Source organism: Heterodontus francisci, chromosome 18, assembly GCF_036365525.1.
Source record: "Heterodontus francisci isolate sHetFra1 chromosome 18, sHetFra1.hap1, whole genome shotgun sequence".
In the NCBI taxonomy this organism is placed as follows: Eukaryota; Metazoa; Chordata; class Chondrichthyes; order Heterodontiformes; family Heterodontidae; genus Heterodontus; species Heterodontus francisci.
Window position 1 is genome coordinate 20,544,716 of NC_090388.1, and position 15,540 is coordinate 20,560,255.

General features: G+C 42.4%; 1 protein-coding gene across 4 annotated transcripts in view; it reads left to right on the forward strand.

Annotated features, from left to right (window-relative positions):
- Positions 1 to 15,285, forward strand: part of LOC137379486 (sodium-coupled neutral amino acid symporter 1-like) — a 46,309-nt gene extending 31,024 nt beyond the window's left edge. For all 4 annotated transcript variants that reach the window (XM_068050380.1, XM_068050381.1, XM_068050382.1 and 1 more), the window contains 8 exons: positions 954 to 1,012; positions 1,234 to 1,341; positions 3,882 to 3,961; positions 4,049 to 4,149; positions 9,794 to 9,912; positions 11,360 to 11,501; positions 11,625 to 11,722; positions 12,476 to 15,285. In XM_068050380.1, coding sequence (XP_067906481.1) covers positions 954 to 1,012; positions 1,234 to 1,341; positions 3,882 to 3,961; positions 4,049 to 4,149; positions 9,794 to 9,912; positions 11,360 to 11,501; positions 11,625 to 11,722; positions 12,476 to 12,592 — 824 coding nt within the window. In that variant the 3' untranslated portion in view covers positions 12,593 to 15,285. The remainder of the gene's footprint in view (positions 1 to 953; positions 1,013 to 1,233; positions 1,342 to 3,881; positions 3,962 to 4,048; positions 4,150 to 9,793; positions 9,913 to 11,359; positions 11,502 to 11,624; positions 11,723 to 12,475) is intronic.
- Positions 15,286 to 15,540: the final 255 nt, after the last annotated feature.

The window sequence follows — 15,540 nt, forward strand, 5'->3', positions numbered from 1 at the left end:
CCTGTGAGTCAGAAGAGTGTGGTTCAAGTTCCACTCTAAGTTGAGTGTCTCCCAGGTTGGTACTTCAGTGCACTATTGAGAGAGCACTGAAATGGTGAAGGGGCCGCCTTTCTGATGAGATGTCAGATCAAGGCAGATGTAGCAGATCAAAGAAGAGCAGGGAGTTCTCCTGTTGTCCCAGTTTATATTCAACCCTTAATGAACACCGCCAAAAAGAAATAGAGTAACCTATTGTTCATTTCATTACTATTTGTGGGATCATGCTATGTAAAAATTGGCTGCTGTGTTTGTCTAAACAACAAATCACTACATTGCAGAAGTTGTGGATGAAGCACTGCAGGATGTCCTGTGTAAAGGAATTTCCTTCATCTATTGACATGAGCCATTTGGCTGCTGCTCCAGACCCAACCCCCTTACCTCTATTTTCTTTTTTCTTTTTCTTGGCCCCTGCCAAGTCCTTCTCTTCTGTCTCCTATTTCTTTTCCACTTTTGCTAATGGACACTCCTTCATGTGGTCTGGCCAAATCTGCAGATGGGTGACTTATCCAGTTGAGCACCAGATTCACTCAAATCTGTGCCCCTTAGACTTGAAGGATTGAAGATAGGGGCCATACCAGTGGAATGGACAGTGATAGGAAGAAGTAAACATTTTACTGGGGACAAGGGCATCAAAGGTAGAGGAGAGGAAGTAATTGAGCAAATCAAAAGACCAATATACAGCAAAATATGGGCATTGTGCTTGGCAAGGCCATAGCACAAAGTGGTATCAAATTATTTTATTAGCTGCTTGAGATTTCTTATTAAGGTTTACAATGCCTTTGAAAGCCTACAATTATTCTGATAATGAAAATGTACATTGAGATGTGAAGGTCAAAGGTGAAATATCCTGCTTTATCCCACTGTTGTAGATTGCATCAATATTCAAGCTAACAGATTCCTCTCCTGTTTTGTAGGGTACCTTGGATACACTAGTGGATTTTCACTTGCCTGTATGACCTTCTTCCTAATTGTAGTAAGTAATAATCATGTGTCTTTCAGCTAAACCAAGTGCATTATTATAAAACTGCACCTCAACAATATACATTACAGGAAAAGTTGGAGGATGTTTCTTGGAATTCATATATTAGAAATATGAATTAATACCAAGTGGTGTTAAACATATTTAGACAATGATGTTTATAAATGATTGGCGAGGGAAACATAAATGACAGTGATTGTTTGTCTTGATTTCAGGTTATCTATAAAAAGACACAGCTTTCTTGTCCTTTGGTATCAACTAATGTTTCAAACAATTCCTGTACATCCATGTGCGCACCGAAGTATTTTCTCTGGAATGAAAAGGTACCAGACTTTTTGTTTCATGAATAGTGTATTAATATAAATGCATGTCGAATGTTTTTATTAAAGTACTAATATATGGGTTAGATATCAATGTCCCCTCTAAGTTTTTTGCTTTGTGTACAGCCTATTCATTTGAATGTGGGGTACCTTTAAACTATTCTGCACAGCCGCACTTACATGGTATTTTAAAGGACACAACCTGTGAACCGCCTGTGCGGCATCTTCCATCTTGCTGTGCAGCCGCATGTACGCGCAGCTCAGAAGGAACATTTCACAAGGCATTCCCAATATTAAGATTACATGTTTCTGTTGCAATGATTTGTGTCGGGGGATCTTGATTCAATTAATTTGATTGTAAAAGTTAACTCTACATATGTCGTAGTAGGAAAATAGGGCAAAATGAATGGATAGCTGACAATGTTCCTTCTGAGCTGCGCGTACATGCGGCTGCACAGCAAGCTGGAAGATGCTGCGCAGGCGGTTCACAGGTTGTGTCCTTTAAAATACCATGTAAGTGCGACTGTGCAAAATAGTTTAAAGCTACCCCACATTCAAATGAATAGGCTGTACACAAAGCAAAAAACTTAGAGGGGACATTAATATCTAACCCATGGGGCTCCTTTGCACCCTGCAGACATCAGCTCAAGACTAGTGCTGGAAAAGGTCTGTGGTGGAAGGAACCTCTGAAGGGGAAAGTAGTTTTACAAAAAGGGACAAATATAATGTAGCATAACCTCACAACCCTTTGTGTTAAAAAATTTCTCCTGCTTTCCTAAATCCCTACATTTGTCTTTGTCGCTTCCTGTCTGTTTTTACCTACCTTGTTCCATCCATTTGTAATTTTAAACACTTCTATCAAATTAGTTCAGAATCTCCACTGCTTTAAACAAAACAGCCTGTGTTTCAAGTCTTTTCTTTGTACTTGTATTTCTTAATCGAACACCAACTAAGATTTCTATAGATTCACCATAATACCTCAGCTTTTTATTCTGTCCCTCTTGACATAAAACCTAGTATTCTATTAGCTTTTTTTTATAAAATGGCCTTAACCACTTGAGATGTTGCTTTTAATGTCTTACGAACCCGACCCCCAAATCCCGCTGCTCTTCAACATCACCCAGCCTTCACTCATTAAAAATATATTTATTATTGTCTTTAACCAAAATGTACCACTCCCACATTCACTGCCATTGAATTCCATCCGTAACCTTTATTTCCCCATTCCACCATCTTACCAGTATTCCCTTGCAGCTTCAATTGGTTTTCAGAATTATTTGCTGTGCTTCCTATTTCAGTATTGTTTGAAAATTTGGACACTACTCCCTCTAGCCATAGGACTAATATATTTCTAGAGTAGGACAAGGAACCAGTGGACCAGAGCAACAGTGTTCCACTGTTCATTGAATTCCACTCCCTGGCTGGTTAATTTCTAATGAAATGAGAGCACGTGACAGTACCCACTATTACCCAAAATGAATAAGGCTGCATGCTAGATTTAGAATGTTCCCAACAATACAGTGAACTGTCAAGGCACATTTCAAATCTGGCTTTGTACCAGGCTGGAGATAATACTACACCAGTTGCAAATACCAAATGCATTCCTGCGATTCTGCTGGTTACTTCGAGATCTCTAATAATGGCCGGAATTTTACAACCCCCCCACCCACTACCCACCCCACTGGGATAATGCAGAGCAGCACAGAGTGGGAGCAGTGGCCACTGCTGGGACTGCACCTGGGGCGGGGATGCAGGGAGTGCCGTGCCTGTCACATACCCACACCCGTTGTTGTTTTCAGTGGCAAGCGGCCCGCCTGCCCCATGCCAATTGAGGCCCTTAAGAGACCAATTAATTGCCACTTAAGGGGCTCCTGCCGCCGCCACCGGTCTCTTACCAGTCGCTGATGGGCACTTCAGCACCTGAACACCTTGCGGGTTGGGGGGACCCTCCTGATAGGGCACCCTGCGCCCCATGGAGGGCCCCCCCAGCAGCAGGGGCCACCCGCACTAGGGGTATCCCCCCCACCCTACAGTCCGACCCCCGGCACGCCGATTGTACCCCTTGAGGCCTGAACACCACTTAACTTCCTGAAGGGCGACGTCCATCGTTCTCTTCTTGCTGGGTGCAGTCCCAGCAGTGGCCACTGCTCCCGGCATTCACCTTGTGTCCCTGCTCAGATCACCTCTGAATGGCATGGGGGAATTCAAACTTGAATCCTCCCACTCTGTGCTGCCCTGCATTATTCCTCCAATGCATTTGTTGCTGAAAGCATTTTAAATTCATTATTAAAATTTAATGCTGTTATATTTTTTTGTGCGGTAGGTGTTGTTCTAGTTATCGTCCCAAAGGGCTATAGGTATCACTTTTCATTAGAGTGAGAGAGAGAGTTGGCAATACATAGCTCGAAGGACATCACACTTTAGTTGTGTAGTGAACTGAGCTAACCAACCCCCCATGTGGTGCATGTAACCTTAAAGCTTATCTTGCTGTTGATTTTGGTTTGCAGTCATGCTAGAATTTGAGCTGTTGTTTTATTTCACAGACAGTCTATGCCTTACCGACTGTGGCCTTTGCTTTTGTGTGCCATCCATCAGTACTGCCCATCTACAGTGAACTTAAAAAGTAAGTGTACTCTGTTAAAAATATATTTTATATATATTTGCAACTCCAGTGCGTTTGATCACAAATGGAATAATCTTTGTTTTTCAGTCGCACATGCAGAAAAATGCACTTTGTTTCAGCTGTTTCCTTCGTTTCAATGTTCATCATGTACCTACTGACAGCAGTGTTTGGATATCTGACATTCTATGGTAAGCATGAAGAACATTTAATCCTTTTCCGCCCAGGTTCAAAGCCCTAGAATCATAGAATGGTTACAGCACAGAAGGAGGCCATTCGACCCATCATGTCTGTGCCAGCTGTCGGCTAAAGCAACTCAGCTAATCCCACACCATTGCCCTTTCCCTGTAGCCCTGCATTTTTTTTTCTCCTCAGCTGCATATCCAATTTACTTTTGAAAGTCACAATTGAACTTGCCTCAACCACACTCACAGGCAGTGTATTCCAGATCCTAACGATGCGCTGCGTAAAAAAAAATCATGTCACCATTGGTTCTTTTGCCATTCACTTTACAACACCAGCTTCTCCAATCTATTCACACCACTGAAGTCCTCATCCCTGGAACCATTCTTGTAAATCTTTTCTGCACCCTTTCTAAAGCCTTCCCATCCTTCTTAAAGTGCGATGCCCAGAATTGAACACAAAACTCCAGTTGGGGCCAAACCATTGTTTTAAAAAGTTTCATTATAACCTCTTATGTTCTTACTTTTGTACTATATGCCTTTGTTTATAAAGCCCAGGATCTTGTATGCCCTTTTAACCACTTTCTCAACCTACCCTGCCACTTTCAACGATTTGTGCACATATACTCCCAGGTTTCTGTGTTTCTGCACACCCTATAGAATTGTACCCGTTATTTTATATTGCCTCTCCTCCCTGTCTTTAAGTTTGTTTGCTGTTGGGATATTATAGCTCATTGTTACCATCTCAGGGGATTTAGAAAAATATTAAAATATTAACATTTATTACCAGCACTGCCATTGCATCCCAACATGGCTCAAAGTCAAAGCAGAATTGGTCAAAATGATGGTAATGCTGAAGTTTAGCATCTGGAGGGAAATTAGAATGGCATCAACATTTGTCAGATAGCAAGCACTAGGATGACTCATTACTGTATCCTCCTGCATTTGTTTCAGTTACTTTGACGAATGATTGAAGTTTCCAAGTGATAAAGTCCTCAAATGTTAACTAAAAGCATATATTCCTTTCTCTGAAACCAAACACTACAAAGGAAACCTAGAATGGGTGTCAAAGCTTACGTGCAATTGTCTATATTTTGTTCGGGTGGAGAAAGGAAATGAAGAGATAACGGGCTGAATTTTACTGACCCGGGAAGCCTGGAAAATCCTTCCGGGAGAGGCCCACCATGGGCCTTGACGCCACAAAGGCCCCGCCCAATTTTACTGCCAGCGGCGAGGCCTCGGGGTGGCCCCACCACTGCTATGCAAAAAAAACCACATTAACATATTTAAAATAAATTATAATTGCAGAATAATGACTTAACTTGCAGCAATGGCCGTGATTCCATTTGGAGATCCAAGGCGGAACGCTGGTGGGGATGGGGGAGGAGTGAAATGTTCAGGGTGTGGGGGGTGGAGTGGGGAAAACTGCTTTCATTGGCTGAGGGGATAGCGGGAAGGAGTTGAAGGGCAAAGGTAACAAAGTTCAGGGAGAAAGTTGGTGATGGGAAGAAAAATATTTTGTGCATGTGTGGAAAAGACATTAAATGGTCATTGGGGAGGTGGAAGGGGGACTTTGATCTTTTATTAAAGTTATAACTTTAAATGTTCCCTCCATTTCGGTTTAAATCTTAAAAGTGCTGGTAAGGGCCTGAGCCCTTTAAAAATGGCACTGGTGCCTGCACGGTGGCGCTGGACGCCGTTGCTGGGGATGGAGTGCCCACCCCCCCACATCATCGAGGGCAGGCGGTCCGACCCCTCCATGTTAATGAGCCGCCGTGTGAAATATCGCGGCGGCTCTGTGGCACACATCTCGTGCATGCGTCGCGCCTTTCTGGAAGCTCGCTGCCATAAAATTCAGCCCAATATTACAGGAAATATCTTGTGAGTGGGTTTGCGAGGCCAGTTCTTCAACTGCAAAATATTATTGAGATGAAACCTATGAGACAACATTAACTTATCTTTGATACAGAGAGAAAATAGACTGAAGATATTGCACTCTGCCAAATGACTCCTTTAATTTTAATTAGAAATGGGTTGAAGGGTTATGGAGGAAAGTGTCGTTGAGGCCGAGATGAGATCAGCCATGATCATATTGAATGGCGGAGCAGACTTGAGGGGCTGAATTGCCTACTCCTGCTCCTAGATCTTATGTTCTTAAGAGCTGATTCTATTATGTAACCAAAAGTACTTTTTTTATTTCTTTGGGTAGGCGGTGGCGTAGTGGTATTATCACTGGACTAGTAACCCAGAGACCTAGGGTATTTCTCTGGGGACATGGGTTCGAATCCCACCACAGCAGAAGGTGGAATTTGAATTTAATTAATAAATCTGGAATTAAAAAGCTAGTCTAATGATGGCCATGAAACCATTGTCGATTGTTGTAAAAACCCATCTGGTTCACTAATGTCCTTTAGGGAAGGACATCTGCTGTCCTTACCTGGTCTGGCCTACATGTGACTCCAGACCCACAGCAATGTGGTTAACTCTTACATGCCCTCTGAAATGGCCTAGCAAGCCACTCAGTTGTACCTAACCGCTACAAAGTTAATAAAAAGGAATGAAACCGGACGGACCACCCGGCATCGACCTAGGCACCGGAAACGACAACGGCAAACCCGGCCCTGCAAAGTCCTCCTTTCTAACATCTGGGGGCTTGTGTCAAAGTTGGGAGAGCTGTCCCACAGACTAGTCAAACAACAGCCTGATATAGCCATACTCACGGAATCATACCTTACAGACAATGTCCCAGACACTGCCATCACTATCCCAGGGTATGTCCTGTCCCACCAGCAGGACAGACCCAGCAGAGGTGGTGGCACAGTGGTATACAGTAGGGAGGGAGTTGCCCTGGGAATCCTCAACATCGACTCCGGACCCCATGAAGTCTCATGGCATCAGGTCAAACAGGGGCAAGGTAACCTCCTATTGATTATCACCTACTGCCCTCCCTCAGCTGATGACTCAGTACTCCACCATGTTGAACACCACTTGGAGGAAGCACTGAGGGTGGCAAGGGCACAAAATGTACTCTGGGTGGGGGACTTCAATGTCCATCACCAAGAGTGGCTCGGTAGCACCACTACTGACCGAGCTGGCCGAGTCCTAAAGGCCATAGCTGCTAGACTGGGTATGCGGCAGGTGGTACGGGAACCAACACGAGGGAAAAACATACTTGACCTCGTCCTCACCAATCTGCCTGCTGCAGATGCTTCTGTCCATGACTGTATTGGTAGGAGTGACCACCGCACAGTCCTTGTGGAGACGAAGTCCCGCCTTCACATTGAGGATACCATCCATCGTGTTGTGTGGCACTATCACTGTGCTAAATGGGATAGATTACGAACAGATCTAGCAATGCAAAACTGGGCATCCATGAAGCACTGTGGGCCATCAGCAGCAGCAGAATTGTACTCAACCACAATCTGTAACCTCATGGCCTGGCATATCCCCCACTCTACCATTACCATCAAGCCAGGAGACCAACCCTGGTTCAATGAAGAGTGCAGGAGGGCATGCCAGGAGCAGCACCAGGCATACCTCAAAATGAGGTGTCAACCTGGTGAAGCTACAACACAGGACTATCTGCGTGCCAAACTGCGTAAGCAGCATGCGATAGATGGAGCTAAGCGATCCCATAACCAACGGATCAGATCTAAGCTCTGCAGTCCTGCCACATCCAGCCGTGAATGGTGGTGAACAATTAAACAACTAACTGGAGGAGGTGGCTCCACAAATATCCCCATGCTCAATGATGGGGGAGCCCTGCACATCAGTGCGAAAGATAAGGCTGAAGCATTTGCAACAATCTTCAGCCAGAAGTGCCGAGTTGATGATCCATCTCGGCCTCCTCCTGAAGTCCCCAGCATCACATATGCCAGACTTCAGCCAATTTGATTCACTCCAAGTGATATCAAGAAACGACTGAAGGAACTGGATACTGCAAAAGTTATGGGCCCTGACAATATTCCGGCAATAGTACTGAAGACCTGTGCTCCAGAACTTGCCGCGCCCCTAGCCAAGCTGTTCCAGTACAGCTACAACACTGGCATCTACCCTGCAATGTGGAAAATTGCCCAGGTATGTCCTGTACACAGAAAGCAGGACAAATCCAACTCGGCCAATTACCGCCCCATCAGCCGACTCTCTATCATCAGTAAAGTGATGGAAGGTGTATTCAACAGTGCCATCAAGCGGCACTTGCTTAGCAATAACCTGCTCAGTGACGCTCAGTTTGGGTTCCGCAAGGGCCACTCAGCTCCTGACCTCATTACAGCCTTGATTCAAACATGGACAAAAGGCCTGAATTCAAGAGGTGAGGTGAGAGTGACTGCCCTTGACATCAAGGCAGCATTTGACCGAGTATGGCATCAAGGAGCCCGAGCAAAACTGAGGTCAATGGGAATCAGGGGGAAAACCCTCCCCTGGCTGGAGTCATACCTAGCGCAAAGGAAGATGGTTGTGGTTGTTGGAGGTCAATCATCTGAGCTCCATGTCATCACTGCAGGAGTTCCTCAGGGTAGTGTCCTAGACCCAACCATCTTCAGCTGCTTCATCAATGACCTTCCTTCAATCAAAAGGTCAGAAGTGGGGATGTTTGCGAATGATTGCACAATATTCAGCACCATTCGTGATTCCTCAGATACTGAAGCAGTCCATGTAGAAATGCAGCAAAATCCGGACAATATCCAGGCTTGGGCTGATAAGTGGCAAGTGACATTCACGCCACACAAGTGCCAGGCAATGACCATCTCCAACAAGAGAGAATCTAACCATCTCCCCTTGACATTCAACAGCATTACCATCGCTGAATCTCCCACTATCAACATCCTAGGGGTTACCATTGACCAGAAACTGAACTGGACTAGCCATATAAATACCGTGGCTACAAGAGCAGGTCAGAGGCTGGGAATCCTGCAGCAAGTAACTCACCTCCGGACTCCCCAAAGCCTGTCCACCATCTGCAAGGCACAAGTCAGGAGTGTGATGGAATACTCTCCACTTGCCTGGATGGGTGCAGCTCCAATTACACTCAAGAAGTTCAACACCATCCAGGACTAAGCAGCCTGCTTGATTGGCACCCCATCTCCAAACATTCACTTCCTCCACCACCGACGCACAGTGGCAGCTGGCTGTACCATCTACAAGATGCACAGCAGCTATGCACCAAGGCTCCTTAGACAGCACCTTCCAAACCCGCGACCTCTACCAACTAGAAGGACAAGGGCAGCAAATACATGGGAACACCACCACCTGCAAGTTCCCCTCCAAGTCACACACCATCCTGACTTGGAACTATATTGCCGTTCCTTCACTGTCGCTGGGTCAAAATCCTGGAACTCCCTTCCTAACAGCACTGGGGGTGTACCTACCCCAAATGGACTGCAGCGGTTCAAGAAGGCAGCTCACCACCACCTTCTCAAGGGCAATTAGGGGCAATAAATGCTGGCTTGGCCAGCGTCGCCCACATCCCATGAATGAATTTTAAAAAAAGATGCGGGCATTTAATTGAACCTGGGAAGTGGGCAATCTGTAATTAAGTTAATTAACAGCAGTAACTAGAATTATGCTCCAGAATGTTCTATGTTTATTTGTAAATTCTAAAACAAACTAATAATGAAAAAAACTCTTGCTTACTTTTTCTTTCTTCATACAGGCAGTGTTAATGAAGAGCTGCTTTTGTCTTACCCTGATCATCATGACAAAGTTATTTTGCTAATTCGCTTGGCTGTAATTATATCAGTCGTACTGACTGTGCCTGTCCTTCTGTTCACTGTGAGTATTACTGGTTAAGTTTGGGTCAGTTGATCAGTTTTGTTTTGCAGATTTGTTTCAAAAATCAATAGAATACCCATCAATGAATGGTCCTCAGATTGATTTCCAATTAATTTTCCCTTGCATTCTCACAGAAAACTGTTGTTCTGTAGGATGACGTTAGATTCTGATGCTTCAGCAATGAAGCTTATTAAATGTTGTGAGTAGCAGGCCAGTAATTCATGGCTGGAATTTCACACTCAGTAAATCCACAAGTTCAGCTGAGCAGCAGAGCAGACATATGGTAAGGGAAGGGTCTCCTCTCGGAAGAGGGGACAATTGAAGGGAAACTCAGGCCAGGCCACTCTTGCACCTCTTAGCAGCCAGAAATGGCGTGTTCAGAAGTTAGCAGTTCACATGCCTGACCTTCAGGAAATAACAAAAGACACTTTAGTCTTTCTGTTGTATGGGTATAGTTACTAAAATTTACCTGATTTGTTCCATTTTCAGTTTTCATATATTATTGCCATACACAAGACTTAGTCCTATGGAATGTAATAGAGCAGTGTTCATATACATTTAAAGTAATAATGAGAAAAGGGAATTTGTACTCCCAGTTAAAAGCCTACCTCTGTATTTTAATTACATTTTCTAGCTTATGCATTTATGGTAGTATTACTGATTGATGCTGCAGTGAATTAAATCATATTTCTAAATCCTTATATAGTTGGATGGAGGGAAATGGCTCCAAAGTATGATTAACAAATTTTTCTGTCACTTGTTTGTGCCTCTCTGTTAGATATCTCAATGCCCTTTTACATATTAGACAGGGGCAATGTAGTTCTTGAGAGTGTATGCTCAGTAAGTCTTTGTACTGGTATGATACCTTGCCACTTTTTGTATATATGTGCAGCTTGTGAATTTATCTTATACTATTGGGTAAACAATATGGAGTATCACATTGAATTGAAAAGTTTGCATTTCATAGGATACAGAGCTTAGTGTGGACTATCCCTGATTGCATTATAACACCTGTGCGTTGGTTACAAAGTGATGCCAATGACTGTTAAGGAGAAGCTAACAAACTCAGACCATTTCAGCATTTTGGCTAGAGAGGATTTATGGTGGCAGGCATCTTCCACGGGGAACCTTTTTATTAGGTTAATAGAAAGGTTTACTGATTGTAAACTTCTGAGGAAGACTTTTTACATTTTTGGCACAGGGAATATTCTTGAGAGCTGCTGTTGAGTGAAAATTTGCATTGGTGTAATACCCTTCTGATTTTTGCATATATGTGTGTGAACTTGTCAATTTATCATATTTACATGTTTGGCCAAACTATTCATATTGAAAATTATAGGGAAATCTGCAACATGAGGGATGCTTATCTGAAGATAATTAGTTGTGATAGTGATTAATAGCAGTAGGATTTGCTAAATACAAATATTTGTCACTTTTATTTGCACAGATCCGCTCCTCAATTGTCTTGTTGGTGTTTAAGGGAAAGTTCAGCTGGACGTACCACATTTTAATTACAGGCTTTCTTCTAGCTGCTAGTAACCTTTTGGTAATAAACATTCCAACGATAAAGGATGTATTTGCTGTCATTGGTAGGTTAAGATATTATTTCTGTTTAAAGCTGATTATAAGATTGTTTTCAATAACTTCATTTAATTTTCGTTGTGCTGTGAGTGAAATCGGTTTCAAATGTACATTTTTTTTCTACGGTACAGGCTCCACCTCTGCTAATATGCTGATCTTCATTCTTCCTGCTTCATTATATTTAAAACTTGTGAATAATGAATCTCAAAAGAGCTGGCAAAAGATAGTGGTATGTACATTTGATACATTTCATCCATTTCATGACTTCTGGATGTGAACATTATAATTTAAATTTGTTTTGAAAAATACTGCATCTTTAAAACAAGTGCTTGCATCTCCTTGCACCTTCTTACCTTTGAGACCCTCTCTTTCCTGTGCAACCATCTTGTTCTGAAGGAGAGGTAAGCAGATCTGCAGACTGGTGCAAGACTCTGATGCATATACCTTGAGGGAATGGAGAAGTCAAATGAGTTGTACCTAGCTAGAACTGCAGGGATGCGTATTCAAACTATATATACCTCTGAATAGGTGGCCCAATCCAATTTACAATATTGGATTAATACTTGAACTTTCAACTTGGTTCAGTATTTGGAGAGAGTAATTATTAATATCTGTACCTGTTTTATATATATATATCTTTACGGTTAGCACAACAAATGCTGCAGTTTAATTGTTCAAAATTCATCTTGCCTTTTTCACATGCTTCTAGCTGTCATGTAGCCATTGTTGTTTGGGCCAATATATGTTGTGAAAGTCCCAATTTTAACATTTTGAAACACTGAGTGTTATGCTATGACATCTTGCCAATGATGCTGACAATTGTTGCTCTGAATAGTCACTTTGCTAAAATGTACGTCAAATCCCGTCTGAGTAGCATCTGCCAGATCTCACAGATATGCAAGCCACTGGTGATTTAAATGCTAACTGTCACTTATTTTATCAATTGAAAAGTAATTTGCCCTTTGTCTTTTACTTTTTCCAGGCTGTGGCTTTTCTCGCTGTTGGGATAATGTTTATGTGTATAACTGTACCATTGATCTTCATTGAATGGAACCAAAGAAGTGGCAATCATACTATGGTGGACAGCTGCTGTAAGTAACATTGACGTCAGTAACAGGATGAAGAACATGGCAAGCTTTCTCGGCAACACAGGAGCCTCTGAAGATACTTTGTGAGAAATGTTGCCTGGTTAGTCAGAAATTGCTGCACTTAGTGGCTTTTTTGAAAAATTGTTGTTGCAGGAAAATGTATCTCTCTTAATTTTGATGATGATGTGACCAGACACTCTTGGACCATTTTGAAACTGCAGTCTTCACAGATAGGATATCATATGTGGGTTTTATTTTTGAAATTGTCTCAAAATTTTATTACTGTTAAAAAAAAATGAATGCGCTTGCCCCACTGTCATTTTTTGATTTGCTGCGGAACTTGTATGGATCTAACTGGTAAATGAGTGGCAATATGCCAGTATCTCCAGAATTTCTAAATCATAAATTACCTGATGAATACTTTTTTATCCTCTTGGCAGATTATTTCTTTTTAATTAGGCATTTTAAAAGAGGATTTATTTTTCGTGAACCAATCCATGCCCTAGAATCTTCTCCCCAGTCATCCCAATGACTTATTTTAATGTATCACATTGTTGTGCATTGGGGTAATTAGTAATACCTCAGTTGTAAAAGGTCCCAATTATAATATTTGATGGTAACAGGGCTTTGAAATTACATCATGAGGTCCAAGCATTTGAGCACTTAATGCCTTCCTCTTAAATCCCTCTCTTTGTAATTTTGGTGGACGCAAGTGAAGCAATAATGTTTTAGATGAATAGCTGGAATAGTTGAATACCTAGATTAGAGGGCTAATCAAAATTTTCTAAGTTATTATTTGACTATTACTTAATTACCCCAATGTTTGGGAAAACGTCACCTAGAATCGTAGAATGGTTGCATTACAGAAGGAGGTAATTTGGCTCGTAATGGCGGTGCTGCCTCTCTGCAAGAGCAAATTAGCTAGTCCCACTCCCCTGCCCTTTCCCCATAATCCTGCAATTTTGAACATCTCTATCAAATCTCCTCTCAACCTTCTCCTTAAGGAAAACAACCCCAGCTTCTCCAATTTAATTTATATCAAATATAATGCTGCAGATACTTTCACAGCCCAAATTTTTCCTTTAAATTCAAAAGGTATTTTCGTATCAGTGGTAGTACTTTTGCCTCTGTCTGGGACATGAAGACATGATCTAGTCCAGGGTTGTCCAACATATGGCCTGCAAGCCAGAATCCGGCCCACCAAAAGTTTCCATCTAGCCCACCAAGGATGAGAAATTTCCACTGGATATCTGCCATTGGGTTCTTCTATCCTGCCAAAACCTTCTCTGACTGACAATGGCTGCAGATCCTTTACTGACATGGCAGAGATGCCTCACTGTGCATGTCCTTCTTTACCAAGATGGCGGTTGCTCTTCAGTACCTAATGTTCTGGCTCCTTTAGTAAGATGGCGGGGCCCGGGCTGCGCTACAAGCCTGCTGACACCTCCCACCCAAATTCCATTCCCGGTGTGGCCTTTCCGGCCTTGAACTTGGGTCCCAGGCTCAGCGCTGGCTCTGTCTGAGTACGGAACTGGCCTGGGCCCCGGGCTCTTCATCACTGTCACTAAGGAGGAGCCACCTGAGGAGGCGGCAGGGCCCAAGCCTGGGGTCTGGGGGCAGGGTGCTGGTTTAATTGGGGTTGGGGGGAGGATTGTGACACAGAGAGGAGGGGGGAGAGAGAGAGAAAAACAGAGACACACAGAAAGGGACAGAGAGAGAGAGAAGGGGGACAGAGAGTGATCAGGATCCTTCCTGACAGATGGACATCTATCCTGAATACTCCGCATCGCTACACCAAATTCCTATGTATCAAGTGTGCGGGCAGACATTGTCTACTTCTGCAAGCAATAACAATGCCAGGTATCACACTAAATCAGTGTTCAACATAGTGATGAGAAAGTACGTTAATGAATTAGTCTTCTCATTTCAAGCTTGTTCACAAAATGCACATTTTTTGTGGTTTTTACTAATAGTAAAATAAATTTCTAATACCTTTATCCTTCCAAAATTTGCAACTGTTTGCTGGAAAAGAATCCATATAGTCCCAGTCTTGGCCTTAATACTGGGTGAGATGCTGAACCAAAGGTAGTTTTAATGCAAGGTCCGATTTAGAAAACAGCAGACAAATCACCTCAGGTACAGCAAGGAGATACATGCTGACTTTGCAGGGTGTACAAGTTCTGCACCACTCATTTGAAGAGATACATTTTGAATCTCAATTTTCTCAAAGTATATGAATTAATCTTCATGTTGGTAGCAACTTTGTACTGAAACTAGTACTTTGTTTATCTTACACTGTTTATAATGTATGTATCTTACAGTATAGTTCGTAAATCTAGATTTTTCTTAACATGATATAAAGTCACTATAAGAGTCAGTTACGGCACAGAAGGAGGCCATTCAGCCCAATGAAATATTACCATTTATTTCAGCCTGGATTACTAGTTAGCTAATATGACTTCTGTTAATGGATTTGAAATCCTGCCAAGTATTTGCATTTTCGAAAATACTGACTTATTTATGGCCAGTAACCTCTGGGACCAGGCGGATACACTCATGTTAAAGAGGCTAGCTTATTCCATTGAAACGGTTGATAGTTTCCATTGTTTGTGGAAAGAAAAATGCACTGTAAATACTGACCTTAAATGTGAAACAAATAATGATGTTTTATGTCTTTTTTTATTAAATGTATGTACAATAAAGAAATATTGTGAATTCTATTTGTATGAAGCTCCTTTCTTCTCACATTTTAAATGCTTTACCATTTCCATGTAGTATTCTTATGTACATTTCAACCTGTTACAGGTTCATTCAACTATATTTATCTGTGTTTTTGTCCAAACTACTGAACTCATTTTTCTTGTCTCCTTTCAGCCTCTCAGGTTCACTCAGGAATCCTTAGATGAGTGAAAGGGCAGTCACACTAATGGCATCACCTCTACATCATTATAAGTAGGAA